This window comes from Fundulus heteroclitus, chromosome 3 (genome assembly GCF_011125445.2).
Source record: "Fundulus heteroclitus isolate FHET01 chromosome 3, MU-UCD_Fhet_4.1, whole genome shotgun sequence".
Classification (NCBI taxonomy): domain Eukaryota; kingdom Metazoa; phylum Chordata; class Actinopteri; order Cyprinodontiformes; family Fundulidae; genus Fundulus; species Fundulus heteroclitus.
Genome location: NC_046363.1, coordinates 29970800 through 29996044, shown reverse-complemented (window position 1 = coordinate 29996044; position 25245 = coordinate 29970800). Strand labels below are relative to the sequence as shown.

General features: G+C 43.7%; 1 protein-coding gene across 5 annotated transcripts in view; it reads right to left on the bottom strand.

The window, feature by feature from the left end:
* Positions 1-25245, bottom strand: part of pou2f2a (POU class 2 homeobox 2a) — a 94008-nt gene that overhangs the window by 36434 nt on the left and 32329 nt on the right. For 2 of the 5 annotated variants that reach the window (XM_021320380.2, XM_021320382.2), the window contains exon 1: positions 21960-24050. The exons of 1 other annotated variant lie outside the window; for it this stretch is intronic. In XM_021320380.2, the coding sequence (XP_021176055.2) occupies positions 21960-22059 (100 nt within the window). In that variant the 5' untranslated portion in view covers positions 22060-24050. Of the gene's footprint in view, positions 1-21959; positions 24053-25245 lie in introns of those variants that run through there. 2 more of the 5 variants (XM_021320384.2, XM_021320385.2) reach the window with 2 other exon arrangements.

Here is a 25245-nt window from a genome sequence, read left to right as displayed (position 1 = left end):
TTTAGAAGGGGGGAGATTTAGAGTGGCACCGACGCAGCTACCGCCGTATAAAACCAGCACGTGACGGAGCGGCAGAGATGGCCTCGCTGGTCTCTGTTTTAACACGTGGAGGAATATTGATGGAAAAGCATGTACTATATGTAGTGAAATGTCGGCTGTTAATGTACATACGGGTTGCTTTCAAGAAGAGAAGCAAGAAGAAGAGCTTGGGGAGAGTGCACTTGGAAACTGAAGTTAGTGGGCAACGCGTTCTGTGATCGTTTGAGGCGTTGCAGTAATGAACACACATAGCCGTGCCCACACTAAACCATTGTGACCTTGGCAAGCTCTTCCTGCTACTGCGGTTCTGTCTGTCTTCACTTTCAACTAGTAAATAAGCCATCCTTCGCTCACTACCCAGCCAATATCTATATACTATATATATATAGGGAGGAAATGGACAAAAATTGGGCCCCATAAGGGATTGCCCATAGGTTAGAAGTTTGGCCTATGCTAATTGCCGTTTGAGGTATAATACAGAACCTCCTGGAGGTAAAACAGGAGGCAAAAAGCATTTCTCAGTTTGAATTTATTTCAAAACCTATTTTAGATTCGGCCAAGGCATATGTTGTATTTATGCACCTCAAGAGGGTCCCTATTAAGGAAACCATTGGGAGCCCAGTCAGTGCCCGTTGAGCATGAGAAAAATCCTTACTATGCCCAAGAATGCTGACAAAGTCCTTCAAAAACAAAACGTAACAGATGCATCGAGAAAAAAGCTCAAAGATTAGACCTGACTGGGAAAATGCCGGTCTAGAACTCAAAAAAACAATTTCTGGGGGGTCCGTGAATGCACCATACAGTTTCCTAGGTGTTAAAATGGGATCAGAGGAAGCACAGATATGTTAGGAAACCTTAAAAAAAGACAACTGTACCTTCTGCTTGTAGAGACATTTTTGCAGTTCATTCGGACTGCCAGACCGAGTCAGCGAGCTAAACCTTCAGCAGCTAAAACGAAGGCTTAACGGAGTAGAGGAATGGCTCTCTGTTTTATCTTCTTGAGCTTCTAACCTTCATCTGTCAATGAGTATGATGGTTTTGGGAATGCTGGCAGCCTTTTGAAAAATCTTCCAGTTAAAGAAAATCATCTTAATTCTCTATAGAAACCACAAAAAAGACTTTGGCTTTAGTAAGCTAGCTGCACTAACGGCGCTAATCATTAACACCAGAGTTTCCTGATCGTTTAATATGTCAGGTCTGTAATTAGATTGTTCTTGTTTCACAGTGATTCCTCTCTTACCCATTCATATGGTGTTCCCTTTGCTACTAATTTAAATAACCACTAACTCTTGATGGCTGGAAGGCAGAAAAAAAAACATGTTGCAGGCTGTTCTGATAACTTCTTATAATATAGTTTTTAAAGAGAATCTGTATTGGCAGGTCAATGCTGAAAAATAACGGAGATCACAAATTAGCCCCAAAACGATTTTGGTCAAAGCGCCTCTCCAAATCAACATTTTTGTTAAAAAAAATAACGCTTAAAACTGTTTCGCTTCATACAAGCTTATGCACAGTGTTAAATTTCTGCAGCAGATTAGCAAAGCAGACTCCCCACCCCATGCTAAAGGTTCAAATTCGCCATGCAACACGTATTAGACATGCATGCATAAAATGTGATCAATATCTTTTACTGAATAAAAGATGCAGCTGTTTTTTTTTTTTTTTTGTTTTTTTTGACTAGGGCTGATTTGAAATGGAGATGCTATGCTAATACAAAAAGGCTTTGGTGAGATTGGCCCTGAACCTTTCACATACCAGCAGTTCACATTTAGACGAAGCTCACCTGCACTCTCCATAATGCATGAGCTGACTGCATATATATCATCCTCTGCACAGCTCACTCACCCTCCGACACGCGCAGGAAAAGTGGGAACACTCCGGCGTGTGCGCAGGTACGCGCAAGAAAGCCGGGCCGACACCTTTTAGACAAGCTTAAAAAAAAAAAAAGAAAATGCACTGCAAAAACTGATCTAAAAATAAGTAAAAAACTCTTCAAATGAGTGCGTTTGTCCTTGATTTGAGCAGGTAAATAAGATTATCTGCCAATAGAATGAGTATTTTGACCCCTAAAATAAGATAATCAGATATACTGCACTTGTAATAAGATGATGGAGATAAATTGTTCCTATTTTAAGTGCATAAATCTTATCCCATTGGCAGATAGTCTTATTTACCTGCTCAAATCAAGGATAAATACACTCATTTCAAGAATTTTTTTGTTATTTTCAGTTCTGTTTTTGCAGTGTGGAAGTAATTCAACGAGAAGATGCCGTATATTCTAATATACGTGTATTATAAGCGGTCTATTGGTATAGTAGCAGTTGCTGACAAACCGTTGCCAGCAAAAATTGCTTTGAAAGCTAACGCTCGCTTTAAAGCATGTTGGAGACATGGCTAGTTTAGAAAAAAAAAACAACCGCACAGTTCTTCTTTGATCAAGCGGTGTGAAACACAGAGGCAGTGCTTAATCAAAACACTGGTAAGCCATGCTGAACTTCCAGGCTTTCAGCTGCGAGAAACAGGGTCAAGGCTGCTGAACAACTCAGTGTGAGCCGGCCTCAGTGTGTGAGGGTTTTTCTCCTTTCTTTTTTTTTTTTTTTTTTTTTTTTTTTTTTTGGAGGGATGTTTGGTGTTTGTCTGCGAGAAACCGTGTCAGTGATGTTTTGCTGGCTGCCAATTAACACACAGACACAGAGTTAGCTGGAGCGGGAAATGAGGAATGGGAGAATAAAATGAAAAAAAAAAAAAAGAACAGGCGGTGGAACAATTGATGTTGCCTCAGCATGAAAAACTGTGGTTTGCATTACATTGTTATGGCAGCGGACGATAAATATGCATTCACAGGGGGCAGCATGTCTGATTTAGAAGACAAGTGAATTTACTTTGCGCTACTATCTCTTTCTGTCTCTCTGCCCCGGATAGTCTTTAACCTTGGCCTTCGGTGATTCTGCCTATCGCAATAAAGTCACCCTTCCTCCTCCTTCCTCCCTCCTTCCTCCACCTTCTTTCTGTCTCTCTCCGTGTCCCCCCGGCACCACTGTTGTCCACTGTTCCACTCATTCATAGTAAACACTATTGATTTTCAGCAGGGAAAAAAAAAAAAAAAAAAAAGAGCCATGAATTTTAATGCCCCTATCTGTCCCCTTCTCCATGCCTCTCCCTTCCCTCCAACCCCCCCCTCCCTCCTCCCCCCCGCCTCCTTCAGCACCAGCACCTCCAAACCGTCTTTCCTGAGGGGAGGATAAAGAGATGGGGATCGTGTGTCCGTGTATGTGTGCGCTAGATATGTGAGTGTAAGGTAGTGGTATGGAGAGGGGGGTTGCATTTCTCATTTCCCAGCTGTGCCTCTCTCACACAACAGCCAGAACCCCCCCCCCCCCCCCCCCCCCCCCCCCCTCCCTCGATCCTCTACCCTTCGCAGCAAAACCCACAGACACACACCTCTGTTTTTTCCTCCTCCTCGTCCCTTTCTTTTCTCGTCCTCTTCCTCGGGTCCCCCTTCTCCTCTTCACACCGCTTTTAGCTCTGGGGGATCGGACGACGATGAGAACAGTAATGGGGGGGGGGGGGGGGGGGGGGGGCGCGGCTAAAACAACCGCGCACATTCACACCCGAGTGATGCACACAGTCACCTGGGTCAAGGCCGCTTGACAGGCTCCACAAACATATACATATAAATGCCCTGCTTTCCTCACGTTGCCCTTTTCCTCTAAATCCGCCTACAGTTGTCTGTCTGATGCCAGCGTTTATCTACCTTCAACCCCCCCCACAACCCCCCACACCCTACAAACACACACAAGAAAGCCACCTTCCCACCCATCATCTCCAACCTTTTCTTTTTCCTCCATACATCCCTCGCCTGGCCTCTTCTCCTCCATTCTGTGTATTGATTTTGCTATAAGCGATGTCCCGGTTGCGACAGGTTAGCGAACACAGACAAAGGCAGACTTCATCAACCAGTGTTAAACACAGGAGCCACGTCCTCAATAATCACTCCATCACACAAAAGACGACAAGAGACAGAATAGGAGAGGAAAGGGGACCTTAGAGCGGAGAGACGGATGGTGGCGAAAACGCGTTTCCAAGGTTGTCTTTTTTATTTTTTATTTTTTGTGGTTTCTGTCGTTTGGAGGAAAGAGTTGGCTGCACACACTGAAAAGGATAATTAATATGAGGTTAAAATCGGTGAAAATTAAAACAGCTTTGCATGTTTAACCCCCCCAAAATCAAAAGCTCTGTCCACGTTAACCCAGATCATTGTGGACACCGGGACTTCCTGCTCCATTTGGACCTCCTTTTTAAACACAAACAGAGGCTTTGGGTAAGAGGAACTGGTGATATTAAAAATAATTGCTTCTCAAAGTGGACATCTTTGTACATGTGGACTGGATGTGTGGAGTTTTTCAAAGACGGTGACTAAGACGCCCACTTTGCCCACTCTCGTCTTCTGTACTCGGAACCACAACAATGACCAGTTTTTGTCCGATTTTCTGTACGTCAGTCTTGCTTAATCCAGACTCTGTTTCCATTAAAGCGTAATTATAAGGTGAAGAAGTCAATGACTTAGAGAAAAGAGTTAAAAATGATGGATAAACACGAGCTGAACTCTGTTTTAGAAGAACCTCTTGCCAAGTCACAGTTGGCCGTCTGCAAGAGCTTCTTCTTTTCAATTTGAATGATTTTAATGTTGGCCTGCCTGTGCAGCATACATGTTTACCAACAAAATGATAAAAATGGAAGAAAAAAAAAAACACTTTCTACACATTATTTGCAGTTTCAATCCAAAACACTGTTGTACTCATATCCCACCAGCAGGGGCAATGCTAGCAACACAAAAATTAAAAAGATTAGATCATGAGCACAATATGGTCATTGTTGGGATAAAGATTATTCAAAAACTGCTGTTCATTTTGTCCATTTACCATATCTTTTATGGTTGTTTTGTAACCAACTATTTTGGCCACAACAAGGAGCCGTCTGTGTCGATTCATAACCTAAGTTGGGGAATTTAGGGCCTGCGTTGGCGACAGAGGATGTAAAGTAATTTGCTAGAGTCTCTCCATAGTTTACTGTCAGGAAATGTGTCTTTTATTTTTACTCAAATGCTTAACATCTAAAGACATCTAGGTTTTATCAGCGGTTAAAGTCTCACATTTTTAAGTAAAGTCGACTGAACCAAATGTAGAATAGAGCTAAAATCAATGAAAAAAGGGTTATACTACTAAATGTTTGGAAAATAAGTTTCATTTAAGCTAACACACAGATTATATTAACTAATACCAACAATTATACATTCCACTGCAAGATTTAGATTTGAAGCAGTCTTAATTTTACCCGCAGGTTTCTTCTGATTGGAAATAAAATGAACATTTTGGAGTCTTGACTGAATCTGACAGAGAATCTGTTCAGGGAGCTAAACAAGCCTTTTGGAGCCCATCACCAAAGGTAAATCATCCAAAAAGCTTGTCTTTTTACATGCCATTTTTAATAACATGAAAATAAAAACATATGCATATTTGGTTTCCAATTGGAAACACATTGTTAGATTATTTTATTATCTTTTGAGAGTTGCTTGTCTGATTGTTTTTTTTTTTTATATCAGAAACAAACCTCTTGGTTGAAAGAAAATAATTTAAACTCAAACTATGAATACTTCTGGGTTTAACTGTGTGTAATTATAGTTTAGACATAGACTTTTGATCTAAAGTTAGACAACAACAACTGAGCAGTTTTGCCCTTACAAGAAAATGTCTCTCTATTTAATTTAATTAGAAATCAATCAGGACTGCAAACAAAGCCAATAAATCCAAAAGAAATGCTAGAAATCACGAACTTCAGCTGCATTGTGATGCCACTAAATGATGGACTTGATTTCAGTGCTAAAGCTATATGTAGATTTAATTTAGGCACAACTCAATCTAGACTGTAAATAAGGTAAAAAAAATACTATAAAGCATAAAAAGCTTTAAGCTAAAGTCGTGCAGACAGCTTTATTTGATTCAGTGTGAATGAATTTCAGCATCTTATTAGATCTGCTGTTTGAGCACGTAGCAATTTGCTAACCTGAGAAACAAAAACTGTGAGAAAAGTGCAAACATTATAACAGATTTACAGTATCTGTTGTCCACATACCAATTTAATTGATTTACTAGTGAAGTTTGTAGGCTAAACTAGGAGTTGGGGTCATAAGTTTCTTCCTTGCACTGTTTTTTTCGATGCTGCAAAGTTAAAAGTTTGGCAACCCCCTTGGCCTAGAGACGTTGGTGAAGTTAAACTGCTCCTTGCAGTTTTGGTTCCAATCTCATTACAGGAGTGAGCAGATGTGAACTTTGCTGATCTTTTCAAAACACTCTGAGTCATCTGTCTGCGGGCGTGCATGTGTGCATATGTATTTGTGTGTGTGTGTGTGTCTGTGTGTGTGTGTGCGTACACAGACCGTTTTCATCTCCTCTTAATCTCCTGCTCCTAATTCACAGTGTACATTGAGCCGCCTAATAGGATGTGACTGCTGCAGCGCTAGCCACAGCTAGCCGCTAATGAGACGTCCGCCACGGCCGGAGAATCAAAGCACCTCATCAGCACTTCTAATTACTCTAAACCTCGTTAGCCAGCTGGAAAGCCAACATCTGCTCTCAGTAAACCAGCTATAGCTCAGATATAACACGAACCTGGCCCGGCGTCGCGGCGCGGCGCGGCGCGGGGAAACAAAGACCAAGCTGGTACCACACGCCAGGGTTTCATCAGAGTCACATTCTAAATATGGTCTTTTGTCAAGTTGTTACATTGTCTTAGATATTTTTGTACAGAAATGAGTAAATATGTAGAAGAACAGACAAGGTATAAACATACAACGCTGCAGCATCTGGGTTTGTAACGTGCAAAATGCTGCGCAAGACGGAAAAGTTTGTAAAACTTGTTGCGTTTTTTTGCGATTAGCCCACGCTAAAAAGATGGTAAAATCATTTAAGAGACTGCTTTCCACGGCCGTTGCTCTCCCTGTCTGCTGCTGAAGAGCTTGGCTGTGCTGTTTTATTCCACTGTGAAGTCCTGAGGGTGCTAATGTTGCCCATCTATGAAGCAGCAGGTGTGTGGACAGCAGGTTTCCATGTTGCTCTGACAGTTTGCCCACTCGCCCCCTCTCTGCCTCTGATCAAAGCGCATCCTTTCAAACTCACCCCCGACTCATATACCCTCCTCCTGCCCCCCCCCCCCCCCACCACCACCTTCTGCTGCTCCTCTCTCCCACCTCCACCTTCTCCCCCCCCCTCCCGCATCATAATTTGACTGATGATTACACTTGTCACTCATGGCAGCATGTGGCCAATTAGGAGGAAGGGGTGAAGGGGAGGGAAGGGGACGAGCAGGTTGCAACGTGGGGGAGGGAGAGTTTAGGTTTGTCGCCGCTTCTTCCACTTAGGCAGCCTTTTTTTTTTTAGCTCTCGGCTACAGCAGAAACAAATATTAATTCCTGCTCGGCTTTTCCCTACGAGATTCACGAAGCAAATGCACTTTTCGTCTCTTGCCCGCGAAGCTTTGGCCTTGTCTCACACTCTCTTGGCCACTTCGCCGTGTACCCATGTTCCAAGGTAATCACAGACTCATTTAAAGTCACTTTTGCACACTACCTCTGACTGGTGGTTAAGAGTGCGACGGCAGACTAGGCTTTTATGGGCCTTAATGTGTCCTAGAGACACTTTGGCAACAAGGCTGCTGCCCCCCTTTTTTCCTCCCCTCCCACTCCCGAGAAGATGTGAGGACGGCGCGAAGGAGAGAGGGCCGGGACACGCGCGGCCGACTTAACCAGGCTGAAAACAGGGGAACGAAACAGGATGAAAGGGAGGGAGAGGGACGTCCGCGGCAAAGTGGACAGAACATGGACACGTCAAAAGAGAGGGGAGAGAGGGGTCACTTAGTCACTCCTCCTGCACCCCCTCCTCCCTCTCCCCCCTTTTTTTTACAAGCAGACAAAGGGACAGAGGGGTGCAGCCCTTGTACAGAGGAAGGAGGGGTTTGTCCCTCCCTCTGGCATCCGAAGATACCACCCTTATTTTCTCTGCCTCCTAATGTTTATGCTCAAGTTAATTGGTGAAGAACCGAAATGAGCATACAATCAAGTTATACGTGTTTATTTGGACTTAATTTCATACATTGGAATAGGGCTGGGTATCATCCAGGATGAGCCGATTCGATACGATTCTCGATACGTAGCTCATGATACAATATGATTCTCGATATAGCTCAACTTGATTTGATGACTCCAATATTGATATTTCTTACTTTCAAATGAATGCCCAAAGTGATTCAATCAACAAAACCAGCCAAATATATTTATGTTCAATTTATTGAACACTGATATATTAACAGGAAAATAAAGTGCACTTGGTTCAATGCATCCCAGAAACCAAAAATGTGCCCAAACATCTGATTTTAAGGACGAAGGAGCTTCTAAGATCCTGTCGGCCATTCCGCAAATTCATCTTACTTGCACTTCCTCGCTGTGAACAGTAATGGTGTGCTGTAATACCGCCCCCCAGGGGTTGGGAGGTATATCGACATTGAAAGCGGGAATATCGATATTAAATCGTTTTTAAAAAAATCGATATTAATCTTTGTATCGATTTTTATGCACAGCCCTACATTGGAACACATAAAGATATGTAAAATATCACGTTGCAAGAACATTTATCCCATTTGAACTTTTTCCCACTTTGTCGCATTAAAGTCACAAACGGCAATGAAAGGTTTGTAGAGTTACTTGTCCAAGACCAACACTCATGTGAAGAGGGAGGAAAAAAAAAATGTTGCACAGTTTTCAAATCAGTTTGGAAATAAAAAAAATCTGAAAAGTGTGGCTTTACCCTGTATTAACTATTTAGATATAACGAAGACAATAAGAAGAGCTGTTTGCAAGGGACACAGCAGGCAAGGTGTTCTGCTCAGAGGACACAAAAACTGCACTTTCTGGCCTACATACGAAACAGACCACCCCCCAAAAACACACTTTTTAAAACACAGTGGTGGCAGCTTCGTGCTGTGAGTACACTATTCTTTTCTTCAGCAGAGACAGGCTAGATGGTCACAGCTGATGTGGGAAGATAGATGGATGTGAATGCAGAGCCATCCTGGAAGAAGAACCTGTTGTTCGCCTTTCCAGCAGAACAACGAGGCTAAACATGCAGCCAGAGCTTTATTTTGGGGTGATTTAGTATTCATGTGGTGGAACGGCCCAATCAAAGAATTGAGCCCCAACTCAATCACAGACTACAGCAAAACTTTTCAATCATGCATTGCTTTGTGTTGGTCCATCACATAAAACCCTAATAAAATACACTGACGTTTGTGGTTGTAATATGACAAAATGAGAATGAATATAAAAGTTGTTACGTCCCAATCTGAGCTGAACGACGATTGCTGATTACCAAAGACTGCCCCGTTTCTGCAGCTGAGATAAAAAGAGTTTGACTATGTGCCCCTTGAAAGAAAGGCGGGAGTGAGAGAGAGAGAGAGAGAGGTTGCACAAGGGAGGGAAATGAGAGGCAGAAGAGGTGGTGAAGTACAACAGATTAATTTCAGAACAGAATGCTCCCGCTGAGAGGAGGACAGAGAGCAGGAAGGATAGAGGGGATCAAGAATGGGGAAAACGCTGAGAAGAAAAAGGAGAGAACGGAGATTAAACATGTATTCAGCTCTCTCAAAGGGCTGCAGTGCTTTTTTTTGCCGGTGGTGGTGGTGGTGGGGGGTGGGTGGGGGGGTCTCCGTGTCTCCGCTCTGTGTGAATCTACGTGTTCTGTGTGTGTGTGTGTGCACTTGCAGTGATGTGACATAGCCTCTAGAAGACACGTTCCCCGCCTCTGCTTCAAAACCCCAGAACGCCGAGCACTCTCATCCATCCGCCCTCCCTGTGAAGGACACGCGGTGGAACCCCCGAGGTTAATAGGACCCCCTTCATTACCATAAATCTGATCAGCTAAATGAAACGGGAGAGCGGGAGCTCTGATTTAGGCTTCCTGCTCCGCTGGGCTAAAAGGGAGACACCCAATCAAACCCCCCCTGGGTTTTATTGGTCTTTTTTATTATCTAAATGTACTGGCACATGAGCCGGGTGGCAGAGGTGACAGCCCGTAGCAATCAACAACAAAAGAGGACAGCAGTCGGCGGAAACACAATCGGTAGTCTGTAAATCAATCTCTGCAGATGTTGCACACGATGCATGAAAGCTGTGCATGAAATTTAGCTGCAGCCAACCAGGTGGGGGGCTTTGGGAGTAGACTCTGTGGAAATAATATCTTAAATAAGTTAATAAAGTGGTTTAAAAAACGGCCTGCAGGAGTCCGAGTCATACTGTGACTTCTTGATAGTTTGCTGCTTGTGATTGGCGGCCTGTTGAGACGTCCGCTCAGTCGGCTGATAACGGACCTTCTACCACCGACCAACCATCCACGCACTCCTGGAGGGAGGGAGAGCGGCACGAGGAAAGGGGGAGCAAGAACCACAGAAAGGAGCATAAATCAATATCTAGAATGGAGTCAGGAGGTTTGTATGTGTTTAGTCCTGCTGATGTGTTGATTAACTGCGCTGCACACACCTTCACACATACCTCACAATCTTCATCCATCCCAGCGTGTGTGTGTGTTCTTCTGCTGATTAAGGTCTCGGGGTCTGATTAAGTGTCCTGCTCATCCTGCTCCCCCGGTTAGAGCTAATGTTGGGCTTTATTTCGCTGGACACTCGTTGGCCAGCTGCACGGAAAGCGTCCGCTGCGATTCAGTAAACAAATCCAGACCTAATCAGGCTGTAAATTCTGCTCATCGAAGGTCTTTCCATGATATTTTTCTAATGACGTCCCGCTGCGTACACTTCAAAGCGTCTTTCTTGGGGTACGGACATTTGAAGCATGGCTCTAAAGGTCGTTTCCCATCGCAGTTTAAAAGTGTTCACGCCATTTGAACTTTGTCACGTTTTTGTCATGTTACGACCGCAAGATCTAGTGGACTTCATTTGGGAATTTATGTGACGAACCAACACAAATTTGTGAATGCAATATTGAGGGGAAAAGGACACATGATCTCCTGTTTTTTTTTTTTTTTTTTTTAAAGTAAAAATCAGAAAATCATTGCCTGAATCTGAGGCAATACCTGGTGGGACCAGCTTTTGCTTCCATAATAGCTTCTGTTCTGTCTCTGCCAGATTTGCATATCAAGAGATGGGAATTATTACATATTGTTCTCTGTGAAATTACACAAATCAGTCAGATTGGATGGAGAGCATCCATGGTCATTGGGCGAGAGGCGGGGTACACCCTGGACGGGTTGCCGGTCCATCACAGGGCAACATAGAGACACACAGGACAACCATGCACACACATTCACATGTACACATTCACACCTAAGAGCAATTTGGAAAGACCAATTAACCCAACAGGCATGTTTTTGGGCTGTGGGAGGAAGCCAGTAACCTGACTCTGCCAGATGGATTTGCTCCACATATCCATCTGGAAAACTTCCGTTGAAGTAATTTTGGGAAGGGGCAAAAATACTGGTTAGCTGATTGGCCTATGTTGGTGATAGACGGGCCAAATAAACCAATCAGATCAACGAAGCATATGACGTACTCGTCAACATGCATGTCGCTCGTAACAGAGCGACGACGAAAACACAACCACAAGCCAAGCTACTCTTGCTGCTGTAGGTAAAGGCTCGTTAGCTCAGCAAAGAAATACTCTGTAGTTCCGATAAAACTTGCTCGATAGCCACGCTAACGCTAGTTTCATCGGCTGAAGCCGCCATGTTCTTTAGACTGAACTGTCCCGCTTCTCGTTGCGTCACACCTCAACCCGCCTCAAAGCCAACGCTGATCGGACGTTCGTTTGGTGAACGGCTCCAAATTTTCTTTAACGGAGAGTAGCCAGACTGATCTGCGAGTGAAACCTTGAAAGCTCGCGAGATCAGGATGGTCTCACGAGGCTAGGAAGCCAGAGAACCTGGAGAGAACCCACACATGCACAGGGAGAACATGCAAACACCATGCAGAAAGGCTGGGATTTGAACCCAGGACCCCCTTGCTGCAAGGCTATTCTAAGACATGAAAATGCTTTAATCTGAACTTCCCCATTGTTGTTGAGAACTTCCACCCCTGAATCAAGTCTTTCACAGCCTCTGGCAGGTTTTATCTCCGGATTTCTCTATATTTAGCTCCATCCATCTTCCGATCAACTATTACCAGCTGCCCTGTTTAGCAGAACATTGTTCCCACAACAATGCAGCAACAGGCGTTGATAGTTCTCCACCAAAAAGTCGTCCCCCACCTTCTTCCACATGTTAGCTGCGTCCACGGCATGGCTCGAGCCAACCACCCCAAACCCTGCAAAGCTCAAGCAGGTAAAGGCAACGTATTGTTGAGTAGCCTGGTAACTTTCCTCACACTTCACAGTTACACACTACTTTATGTTGGGTTTAACTCACACCTTCCCGATAAACGGCAGCTAGGTTTGACGTTGCAACACGACAAAAGCTCGTGTGCTGACGGCTGCTGAAGAAGAAGCACCTTTTAAACCTGTGGCGTGATCCCTGTGGTTCTTTGGGGGAAATTTAATGCCACTCAGAGCTGCTAATGAGCACTAATACTACATTAGTCTCGAACGAGAAACACACAATTCCCCAGAATAAAATAAATATGTATTTACGGCCCACTGGCGCATGTGCACACCTGTGCAAATCCAATAAGAGTTAATAGGATTAACGCATCTTCACTAATGGTGTCATTATACACTCGTGGACTGAATCCGGGTGGTTTAATCCAAAACCGTGTAACAGGTTTAATTCCCTATGTGTATTTTAGGAGTATGAAGCCGTCGTAATCAGAGCGGGTATGATTACATGCTCGCGCTGCCATACGCCGATTTGAAAATTAAATCCAATCCTGACTTCCACGGCTGAGTCATTAAACGTCGGCTAAACATAAACCCGCCCGCCTCCGCTTTCCTTGGGTCTTGTCACATTGTCAAACTAATATAGACCAACTGATAGCCCATTAGCTGCTGAGGCATTCTGACATCAGCATGCTACATTCAGGACTCTGCGGCTGCCTCATAAACTGCAATCTAATTCCACTACCACAGGGAGAGCGGAGCGGAGCGGAGCGGCGCAGGGGGAGTGAGAGGGACTCGGGTTGTGACAGAGAGCAGAGAGTGGGACAGAAATGGGAAAAGAAGAGGAGAGGGAGAGAGAGAGAGAGAGAGAGAGGAAGAGAGAGAGACAGCCACAGAGGAGGAGAGTGGTAGCTTAATGCAATAAAGCATGTAGTATTGACATCTTTCTCGTGTCTATTGATTCCCCATTATGTTGCTAACAAACCCAGGTTGACATTTTGTCATTTGCAATCATGTTAACACTGCGACTTGCACAGTCCCCCTCTACAAACAATCTATACCTGCACACATCAGTTTGCACACGTGTTCGTAGTGGTGCACCGTTATGCCCCTCTTCATTGCATACGCACAGGATGAATGCATGCATGCCCTTACGCTGTGCAGCAAAGGAAATATGCGTGTCTTTCAAATAAAGGACGACAGCACATAAACAAAGGAGAAGTTGTGTTGCGTAACTAGTAGAGATGCACCAATCAATTGGCCAGAGTTTAAAATTGGCCAATGTTTTGGCTCAGAGTGGTGAAGAAATACTAAAATATCAATCCCCCCATCCCCATTAAAGCTAAGAGATCCTATCGTTTTCTGGGGAAAATGTACCTGTCGACACTTTTATGAATCCATTATTTGAGCTATTTTTGATACATAAAATGGGAGTCTCTTGTAATTTCTTTTCAAATATGCAGCCTCCATAAAAGAACCTGCAGCCCATGTTTTCTGTTTTATATGTTTATATAAACAAATTAGACCAGTCAAAATTTAAAATAGCTCAGTTTTACATTTTCTGGAAATGTTATGGGCTTGGGAAAGCCTCCACTGTCTGAAGAAAAGGTTTGCAAGACCTTTGGAAAGCCTTGAGAGCTGCAGCTGAAGAGCATTTTAAAAGATGAAATGATTGCAGGATTATCTGAGGCAAATTTTTGTATAAAGAAATGTGGAGCTCATATTTCCACCGCGCTGTTATACGAAACGTTTGATGGTTGTGACTTTTCAAAAATGAAAATGTGTTGGTTTCATGTCAGCTTAAAGGGTTTTCTGATAAAAGCTTAAAGAGCAACATTAAATTAATCATCGTTATAAACAAAAAAAATAAAACAACAACAAAAAAACTATTAAAAGCTGTAAATCAGTATCAGCGAAAACCATGATCAATGCATCTCTATAACGGGTTCAGGTCAGATTAAGCAGATATATGCACAGCCTACTTTACACACTTTACAACAGTAATACCAGAGCAGCTGTAGCAGAAGAAACGTGTCTAATTATCACTACAGCAACAAAATAAAACACAAGAATTTTAAATCCAACACACTATCTGTGAGTGGAAGCAATTGCATGCATGAAAAAGAGTCAGAGTTGCAGGAAACAGCGGTTAATGGTGTGTGACAGAAGGTGCACAGTGAAGATGAGCTGTGCGTGTGCGCGTGAGGAAAAAAAAGGCAGTTTTTCGGGCCTCCTTGATGTCCCATCACATCATATCCCACCAAGCCCGCCGCTGTGCTGGGAAACCCGTCGGTTTCTCCTCCGTGTCCCATTAAACTTTCATACGCCGGTTAATGCTGATGGCTCTACAAACCACTCTTCTACGCGCGCGCACACAGGTAGTTCACAAAGCGATGCCGCTGACCTGTACCTTTCACAGACACGCCGCCATTAAAAATAGAACAAAACCAGGATGGGTCACAGCAGCTCGCCATTCCAGCTGGAAAAAAAAGGGTCCAACGCGCTTGTTTTATGCTACTGTATGTGAAGGCCTGCCTGTTTCATGACGATGTATGTGCGTGCGTGTGTGTGTGTGTGTGTGTGTGTGTGTGAGCCCCCACAGGGGTTGTGCATGAGTGCTCGAGGCCTGTTGTAACATGAAAGAGAATGAACACACAGGGGGGCAGAGAAGGGTCAGGTGGGGCTGAGTCTAACACTGCCGCTGTGACCTCTGACCTCACACAAAGCTCTGACGCGGAGGAGTCAAGTAGCTGCCACCAGTCAAAGAGACGAGTTAACCGAGGGCTCAAGTCAAAAGCCCAGTGACTATGCCGGGGAAGTCTGTGGGGCCTTGCTAAAGTGTTTCACATCCTGTTTAATTTTATCTATTTTTTTTTAACATTCTGTTACGTCGCAATCATAAAAGTTGATTTATTTCAGTGGGGATTTATCAACACAAAGTAGGGCGTAGATGCGCGGTGGAAGGAGAGCAATGCACGGGTGTTTCTTTACGAATAAAAGTCATAAACGCACGCTCTGCCGTTCTGAATCAACGCCTTATCCGACTAGCCTCGTGAGACCATCCTGATCTCGCGAGCTTTCAAGGTTTCACTCGCAGATCAGTCTGGCTACGTTAACGAAAATTTGGAGCCGTTCACTAAACGAACGTCCAATCAGCGTTGGCTTTGAGGCGGGTTGAGGTGTGACCACTGAGCTATATAATACACTGGAGTGCTGATTTTGCCGAAAAACTGAAGTCACTGGCCGCCATCTTGCTACTCCCTACTCTCACAGAATCTCATAGGATTTGGTTGCAACAACAAGCAGTTTTCTGGCTGTGTAAAAACGTTTCATAGGTAATTCTACAGTCAGTGGATGTACTAACACTATCAACTACAAGGAAATTAGGTGCTGAAATATTTTACATGTTATTCATATTAAATATATATATATATATATGTATATATAAGTATGTGTATATATATGTATATATAAGTATGTGTATATGTATATATGTATATATATGTATACATATATGTAAATATATGTTATTGTATATTGTTATTTATATATTTATAAATGTTATATATATATATACATATATATATATATATATATATATATACATATATATATATATATATATATATATATATATATATATATATATATATATATATATATTTTTAAATAAATAAAATGCAAAATATTTCAGCACACGAGTTTTAGAACATAACATAAAAGTATATGGCATTTGACATTTTAAAAGTCTTAAGCCCCCCCTGAACATAAGAAAATCCTCGTTATTCGACGCTGTAGCGCACATATTCCCTATTTACTGGGGGAAAATAGGGAGTACCAATATGGCGGCCGGTGGCTTCAAAGCGACTCGTTCTAACAGCGGCGATTAGCACTCCAGTGTATAATATAGCTCAGTGGGTGTGACGCGCGACAGTTCAGTCTAAAGAACATGGCGGCTTCAGCCGATGAAACTAGCGTTAGCGTGGCTATCGAGCAAGTTTTATCGGAATTACAGAGTATTTCTTCACTGAAAGAAGAGCAAAACACTGCTCTGGAGGCTTTTCTCAGAGGAAAAGATGTTTTTGCTCTTCTCCCGACTGGTTTTGGCAAGAGCTTGTGGTTGTGTTTTCGTCGTCGCTGTTAGTACGTCATATGCTTCGTTGATCTGATTGGTTCATTTGGCCCGTCTATCACCAACATAGGCCAATCAGCTAACCAGTATTTTCGCCCCTTCCCAAAATTACTTCAACGGAAGGTTTCCAGATGGATATGCGGAGCAAATCCATCTGGCGGAGTCAGGTTATTATCCGAACCACCCACCCCTTTCCATTGCAGTTACAGCCGCAGGTCTTTTAGGGTTTTTTTGTCACCGCCAGTTTTGCACATCTAGAAACTCGACTCTTCTTTTCAAAGAGCCTAACCTCAGTCATTGTCTCCAGACGTCGATTTTCAAACCACAGATAACAAACTGGATTTCAGTCTGGACATTGACTACAGCATGTTAAGGCATGAATATGCTTTAACCTAAACCATTTCGCTGTATCTCTGGCTCCATGTTTAGAGTCGCTGCCCTGCAGGAAGCTCTGTGTTATCAGTATGAGTTCCCTGTGAGTCGCCGTGAAAGCAAGCGTCACACCTCAAAGGTCTAAAATATTTAAAATGTCAACTAATTAGTTCCTAAATATGCATCTTTAAACTGTCTACGCTCCAGTCGGTTTCAGTATTTATTTCCTGCAAGACGTCCTTGCTTCCATCTTTGTTTGCTTGTGTTCGCAGTCTTGCGTTTCATTCCTGGGTTTTGCGAATCGAGCCCTTGCAGCGAAAAAAAACCCTGCATTTTCCGAGAAGGACTTTTGCGCTGTTCTGCTTTATCTAAACAGAATAAAATCAGCATAGCATTGTGAATCACTGTCAAGCCACTCGTCCAAGGAGCCCAGCGGCCTGCGCACACATCCCCGTCCGTTTGACTGCTTATTCAGATGCAAGGCCGCGGCCCGGGACGCTGCAGCCTAATGGCTCATCTGGGGTTCAGCCTCACCTCTCCGGCTCAAACTGAGTTTTCCTCACCCTGCTCGTTTTTCACACTGTCACCTGACTCATTTTCACGTGACTCCCTCCTCTCCCACTCACTCCTTCCACATTTTTTTTTGTATCTCATTCTGACATTTGCCATTTTTCAATACGTGGAACGCAAAATCTCCCCGCCCCTCCCCCTTTCTCCCAGGTCCCTTTGCCTCACCTTCCCTCCAACATCTGTCCTGTCTCCTTTTTGTGTACGTCTCCAGAGAAATGGCGGGTAACAGGTCATTCTTGTCCCGGTGCGCTCTTTTTCTCTCTTTATCTCCATCACCTGTCCTTTGCTACCATCACCTGTCCTTTGTCTCAGCTTGCACTGGGAGGGGAAGCTAGCTTTCTCCTAAATCCAATGAGTTAAAAACATATTTGGTCAAGCAATGCTAGGAATTTGGGCTGTTTTAGGTTGGGTGACCCTTTAAAGGGATAATTCAGGATATCTGGAATTAATTTCTGGTCAAAGCCTCTAAGCAGTTAACATCTTACCAACTCTCATTTTGTATAAATCCAGCTCATATCAGCGGCTAAAGCTAACAGCTAGTCCAACAGTGGCTAAAACCAATATGGTCTTCCACCATTTTACAAACACTCCAGTAAGAGTTGCACTGGCCAGATAATAAGTTGATGAGTATTTTAATGGAAAACACTGTAGATGTTGGAAGCGGTGCTCTACCAATGATCTTCCTGTGAGAACCGTCTACAGACCGGCGCTTGTGAGGCGTTTAAGGACAGAATACCTGTCTGGTACAAAACTAAAAAAAGGTTATAAAGCAAAATTACTGTGATAAATTAAGGGAATGCCTTTTTATTTATTTTCACAGACATTTACCGTGACTGGAAATGCCTTGCATGTTATGTTCTCAGCTCCTGTTTCACAGAGGAAGATCTTTGGTGCTCCACCGCCTCCTGTTTCCATTGACCACGTAAAATGTCCTTCTCAGTGAACATCCCACCAAAGTCAACGTGATGATAGGTTAACGGTTCATAAAATTGTGTTTGCCTATAACCACTGCAACGTTTTTTTGTTATAAAGGGGATATATCATGCTTTTCAGTTCTTCCTTTTCACATTAAAAACATTCAGTCGTGTTCTATACAAAGTGGAACTGTAACGCTTTAGTCAGAAATCCTCGTTAATTTACCCTCACATCCCCCTTTTTACCCCGCTTTGAGGTGTGTCTGAGAGCAACTCGTTTTGGTGCTGTCTCTTTAAATCTAAAGGAGGCACTTCACACCCCGCCCCCCCTCCAGGTCGCAGAGCGTTCCACTCCACCCCTTTTGGCCATTTTTGTAGCATGCTAGGAGACGGTGTACTGAACAACCGATTACTTATCCACTTATATTTTTGGCAGTCCTTCAGCTTGGACTACATAGTTGCTGCAAGAAATAAAAATGGCGGATCTGCAGCAAACACTGTGACGTAATTGTTCAAAAAACATAATAAAAAACAGAGAAAAATGAACAGCATGAAAAATATGACCCTAAAACAACGTAAAGATAGCCACTCAGCTCATGAAAAGACTAAATTAAACTTTTCTACTTTCCTAGAGACTCCAAGTGAACAACAAAATGTATTTAAGGGCTAAATGATGGATTTTGCATGATATGTCCCCTTTACGGCAGTAGAAGTATGCTTCAGCTGTCCAAGAATAGCCGTTAGCTTCAACCTCTGAGACCAAGTAATATGGATTTATGGCGAATTTTCTTTCTAAAGGGGAAATTTGATTTGTCGGGTTCAGAAACAAAACAAGAGTGCCCCCTATAATTTAAAACCTGTCCAGTAAAGCTGGAGGTCACCAAGCGGCCCCACGTTCAGTAACCAAGATGGCTGCCATGCATGTAAATATGGTCTCAGTTGCTTCTATAAACTACATACAAGTGCCACACACAGTACTGTTCAATTTTTCAACAAGTTATTTTGGGTTTGAATGCAGAAAAGGAAAAGAATATTTACAGTCATTCAACTCTACAACAATTAACATGTCCCACTGGTTATCTGACTTGTAACAAGAATACACTTGAGTGACATCGCAGATTTAAGCGGTGACTAGTAAAACAAATCAGTATCACACCGAATGAAGGTGCTGATTAGCCTGATGGGCGTAAAAAATGTTTTAACAGAACCTCAGTTCAGAAACCTGAACCATCCCTTTAGGAGCCCATTAGAATCAGTCAAGGTGATTGTCAGTCATTTAAAATATCATCAAAACATTTATTCCTATCAAAAAGTGAAACTCATAAATCATAAAGGTTCATTTCACAGAGGTATATTTCTAGATTTTATTTCTGTTCATTTTGATGATAATGTCTTACACTCGCTTGCTCGCACTTTCTCCAAAAGTTAAAATAATCTATAGGGCTATTGTAAAAAAGGATTTTTGAACACGGAAATGTGGACATATTGAAAAGTATGTTCTTGTACTGCGCAGTGTAGGCATGTTGAAAATAGTCCTTTCTCTACGGGGTTCTAGTCAGGCCAGTTTGCTGGCCAGTCAGGCACAGTACCACGATGGACACTGGACCAGCTCTTGGTACCCTTGGCAGTGTGGACAGGAGCCAAGTCCTGCTGGAAAAATGAAATCCGCATCTCAGCCGAGGGAAGAATGCAGTGCTCTAAAATGTCCTGCTAGATGGCTGAGTTGACTGTGGATTTCAGAAAACGCAGCGGACCAGAACCAGCGGATGACATGGTTTCCCATCATCTTTTACCTCGAGAAACGTTTGGGTTGTGTGTTTCTCCACTCTTCCAACAGTCTCTGGGACCCTGTTTTCCAAATTAAACGCAACGTTTACTTTTCATCTGAAAAGAGGACTTTGGGCCGCTGAGCAGCGCTCCAGTCCTTTGCCTCCTTGGACCAGTCGGGGTGTTTCTGACGTTGTCTCTGGTTCAGGAGCGGCCACATCCAAGGGAAGAGACAGATGTAATCCATGTCCTGCATACGTCTGCGTGTGCTGGCTCTCGAAGCCCTAACTCAACATTTTGTGCATCTCCTTCAAACCCTTGAATGGGCTTTGGTTATCCCTTTTTCCTTCCTCTCAATTTTCCTTTTTTTTAATTTTATATTTTATTTTTTGGCGATGACCTTTTGCGGCTTGCTCTCCTCGTGGAGGAGCGCCATTTTTTGTAAGCAATAATCATCAAAATTAACAGAAAGAAGTGCTCGGAATATGCCACATGTTTTTATAACTTTTTAACTGAATTACTGAATGAATAAACCGTTGGATGATATAATTTATTCAAACGCGCCGGAATGCAATTTATGCATTTGAGCAGCTGAGCTGGTTTTCAGCATTTTGCATGTGAGCTTTGTGTGTATGCATTGGCTAACAAACAACTTTAACCTGCTATTAAAACCTTTTGTCGAAGTATTCTGACTCTAGCCCGTCCCCAAACAGGGCGTAAAGAGGCAGCTGCTGCAGGCCTGGGTTGAGCTCAGAGTCCTCTGACAGCAGCACTCAAGAACTGTGGCCGTTCTGGATGCTCCCACCATGCGTCCCTTTTCTTCCACATGAGCGCAGATGAAACGCAGACGGCGCCACAGCTTCAACCCCCCCCCTCCTCCCCTCCCCCTCCATCTCCTCTCCTCTTTCTCTCCGACTCCCAACTCCCTCCGCTCCCAACCGCGAAGCAACCAAGCCATGGGACAGAAGGAGACGTAGTCAGTAACTCCAGGTGGAGAAGATGGGAGGATTTCATGCGCCCTACTTGCCAAAAAAAAAAAAAAAACACCCCCCCAAAAAAACACAAACAAGAAATACGAGTCTGCTGTCACCTGCAGATTATGTTCGTGAATGAAGCGCATGCACACGATTTAATATAAATAAAGGAATAAAGGGCTGTAATTCTCTTCTCCTTCAGCGTGGTTGCACTTCTCCGTGCACCTTGCTCTCTCCTTCTGTCTCCCCCTCTCACTTCTTCCACCGGCCCCGGAATCGATCTCCGCAAGATCGATAAGTTGGCATGAATATTCCCTGCCTGCCGAGAGTCTAGTTGGGGAGAGTCGGAGGCTGAGGCTCAGGCGCAGGCAGCGGAGGAGAGGGGAAGGACGGGGAGCGGAGGCTGGAGAGCACAATACCCGGAGAAAGGAGCGCATAGAGGCGGAGAGGAAATCAAGCATCGCACGCGTGGGGTGGATGGACCAGCGCGGCGCGTCGGACCGGACAGCGAAAAGGATTATATGTATTTTTTTTTTTTTTTTTATTCACGGATAAATTAGTGCCTGCTCCGATTCAAACAAAGGGTGCTCAGGAATCTGGTAAAAAAAAAAAAAAAGAAAGAAAAAAAGAGAGGAGACCGAGGAAGTGCGTGTGTGAAGTGGGTGTGTGTGCGCCGACAGCTCCTCCAGCTCTGCAAGCGCATCGGGGCGGGTCTGCGAGGCTGGCCGACATGGAGGAGGTGTAGCACAAGGAGGATAAGGAAGGAGGATAAAACAATAAAATAAAATAAAAATATATATATGTTAAAAAAAAAAACATCTTACCGGAGTTGGAGCGGAGAGCCAGAGGGGACTTGAGACGCCAGGCGCTGAGGTCAGGGGCAGTTCTCTGAAAGACGAACGGCACCGGCAAGGGAACAAACATGATCTTCTTCCTCCCGCTTCTCGTTTGGATGCAAATAATCTGACACAAGCCGGGTGACAAGCTCGGTCCTCCTCTGATGCTTCTGAGTCTTCTCTGGCACACAGCTTCGGGGGGATATTTGGTTTGTAGAGCTCACAACATTCGCAGTTAGGTGTGTGCACATGTAGCCTCGTTTGCGCACTTTGTCATGTAGTACATGTGTGATGCCTTAGAGTTTTTTTTGGTGTACCCTAAAATGTGCATAGAGCATCTATATATTCATAGAAACGTAGGGTGGTCCCTTGAGAAACTAACACAGACGGATAAGCGGGGAGCTCCGTTCTGCAGCCACATGAAAAGTTCCCCTAGAATTAAAGCTTAGAATAAAAGCCGATGCACCTGCGCCTTTCTTCTACTACCTTCGCGCTGTTAAAGCTTTCTCCTTGAGTAAACATAGAGGCCCCCGGAGCTTATTTTATTCTCTCACTCCTCAGCAGTTCCTGTAGGTGTGAAGAAGGCATGAGAACAGTCGCTGAGCCTATTCCTGTGGCGTCTCCGCTTTGGTATTCGCTTGTGCAGCTTAAAACAACACCGTCGGATATAACACAAAGACAAGACAGTAAGAGACACGCAGAGTTATTAAGACGTATGCATTTCTTTTTGGATATAGTATAGCCTATGTATTTGGTCTTTAGCTGCTCCTTGGTCAGTCGTCTACATTCATCCGATATACGCGCAAACGCGGCGGATCGTGCATTCAACACGCCTGGGTTTGGTCGTTTTCTTAAATCTAATAATAAATAAGTATAATAAACAAGTGGTAAATGAAAGGGGGGCACAAACAGAGTCAGAGAACACGGCAGCGAGCGCGCATGGCACCGATGCTCCTCCTCCTTTCGCTCCCTGTCACAAGGCAGTAATTAAAACGCAATAAATCGATGGATAAATAAATAAACATCCAAGTAAATGAAGCTCTTTAAAAATAAAATAAAAAATAAACCCGGAAAATCTCGCGAACAGAAAAGAAAGAAAAGAACAAATAAAAACACAAGACGGCGCCGCTATTCTAGAATCCGACCATGGTGCCGCGTCTTATCGGAACACTTGCCTATATCTCCGTCCATCCGTCTTTGTTTTTGTTTTTGTTTTTTTAAATCTTTCTATCTTTTTTTCTTTTGTTGGATTTTTGTCTTTCTGCTTCTTTTTGTCCCCCTCCCGTTATAATTTTGGGAACCCCCAGATGGCTCACTCGACCCGGCTCCCCTCCAGGATTGTAGCGATCTGCCACCAGGCTGGCCGCAACATTGAGGCGAGAGAGGAGCCGCTACTACTCACACATCACCACCCCCAACCCCCCGCACCTCCCTCCTTCAATCCCTCCCTCCTCCTGCCTCCCACACCCGCCTAAGCACCTCACCACCACCCCTCCTCTTCCACCTCTCTCTCGTTTTCACTACCGCTGCAAAAGGTATCCTGTATTGATTTTTGTGCACCGCCACCATCACACCCCCCCCTTCTTCCTCTTAATAATGCCGGCTATAATGATGCCAGCGGTGATCAGTGCATTACTGTTTGGACTCCATGGGAAGGTATACCCGTCCCCACAAGAAGCACCTGTACAGCTGATATCTGTCAGGGTGGCTTGCTCATAATGTAGTTATTGCATTACTCCTGTCCAGAGCCGGCCCAAGGCAGAAGCAAGCTGAGCTGCTGTTTATAGGGACAACTCCCACTGCCAGCAGCGAGAAGAGCTTTACTTCTGTCATGGCTTGGAAATAAAAATACTTATCCTGGCATGTACCGTATCGTGTTGCAAATATAATATTGTTGGAGGTGCAAGCAGGTACCGTTAATTTTACCCCCTTCACAGTTGGGCAGTTCAAGGGGGGCAAGAGCACAAGGTAAAAAAAATACTCTGAACAAGTTTTTCTGTTGCTTTAAAGCATGTCTGGTCAGTGGCGAGATGGCGTCCCTCTAAACTTGCCTGCAAGATGAATTGTCGCGGTACGTGTGCGTTCACAAACACACGAGAGTCCGTCTTGTACCGCTCCGGCCAAAAAAAACGGTTTGGGCCAATCAAATTGCGGTGTTGAGGTTTAAGGCGGGACATACGGTTGAGCCCACAGCCGAACCAACATAAAGATGGCAGCGCAGGAGGACGCACGCTTAGCTGCTGCTATCGAATCTGTTTTGTAAGAATCCACGATTTTTTTCTTTTATAGTAGAACAGCAAGAAGTGTCTTGACTAGTTTACCTTCTTGAGGTTTCTCATGTTCCTTACGTTTTAATCTGATACAGTGATTGGCTAAAACCAACCTTTGGTAGGCGGGCACTAGGTGTCGCTTCACCCAATCAGTTCAGAGAATTCTGCTGAAATTCCCTCCTTTCCCCCAAACAGATTTAAATAGAGCAATCCCGGATTGGTAATGTGCAGAAATAAAGTGCTGCATATCAATCTGGCTGGCCAGGTTAGCATCCCTCCTTGCTGCTGATAATAGCTGGACTAGTTTATATGCTTTGTGCGGGACTGCACCGCATTTTATCCTGTTCCAGAATCTCAAATTCTCACTTTAATTAGTTGAGTGGTGGCAGAAGGAGGGGCTCCCGTGGTGCCATTCATGGGAGAACTGCCCCTGTTTTCAGGTATAAAACAGTGTTGACTGGCTTTGATAACCATCAATCTAAAATGAATTACTCTATTTTATGCTCTACTGTAAGGAGATAAACAACATCTATCAATAGGAGATCACTGATTTATTTTGGTTTGATCTGGGATCAGATTTCACGAGTCAGAACAAAAATAAACAGCATTTATTTTAGGTTTTTAGAAAATAAAGTCTATGGCATGTAATAAATTTTATTACATGCCATATGATCATGCTTATTGTTATTTATATCTGTACGTTATGGGCATGCAATAGCGGCACAAATTTGCAAAAAGATTAACTGACAAGACAACATGAGGGTCCATCTAACCAGATTTTGTGATAGTCGATATAATTTTGCATTGCTAGTAAACCAGGAATCTATGGGCGGTTAAATGTTTGGATAAAATCAAAGGGATTTTATAGCGTGCTCTATTCATACTTTCCCATTTCAGAATCTCAGTTTTAGTCAAATATTCTCTAGTTTCCAGCTGGAAGCAGAACAATTATATCATCTGGTCACAGAGCAGCACCAGATCCAATATTCAATATGGTTGCATTG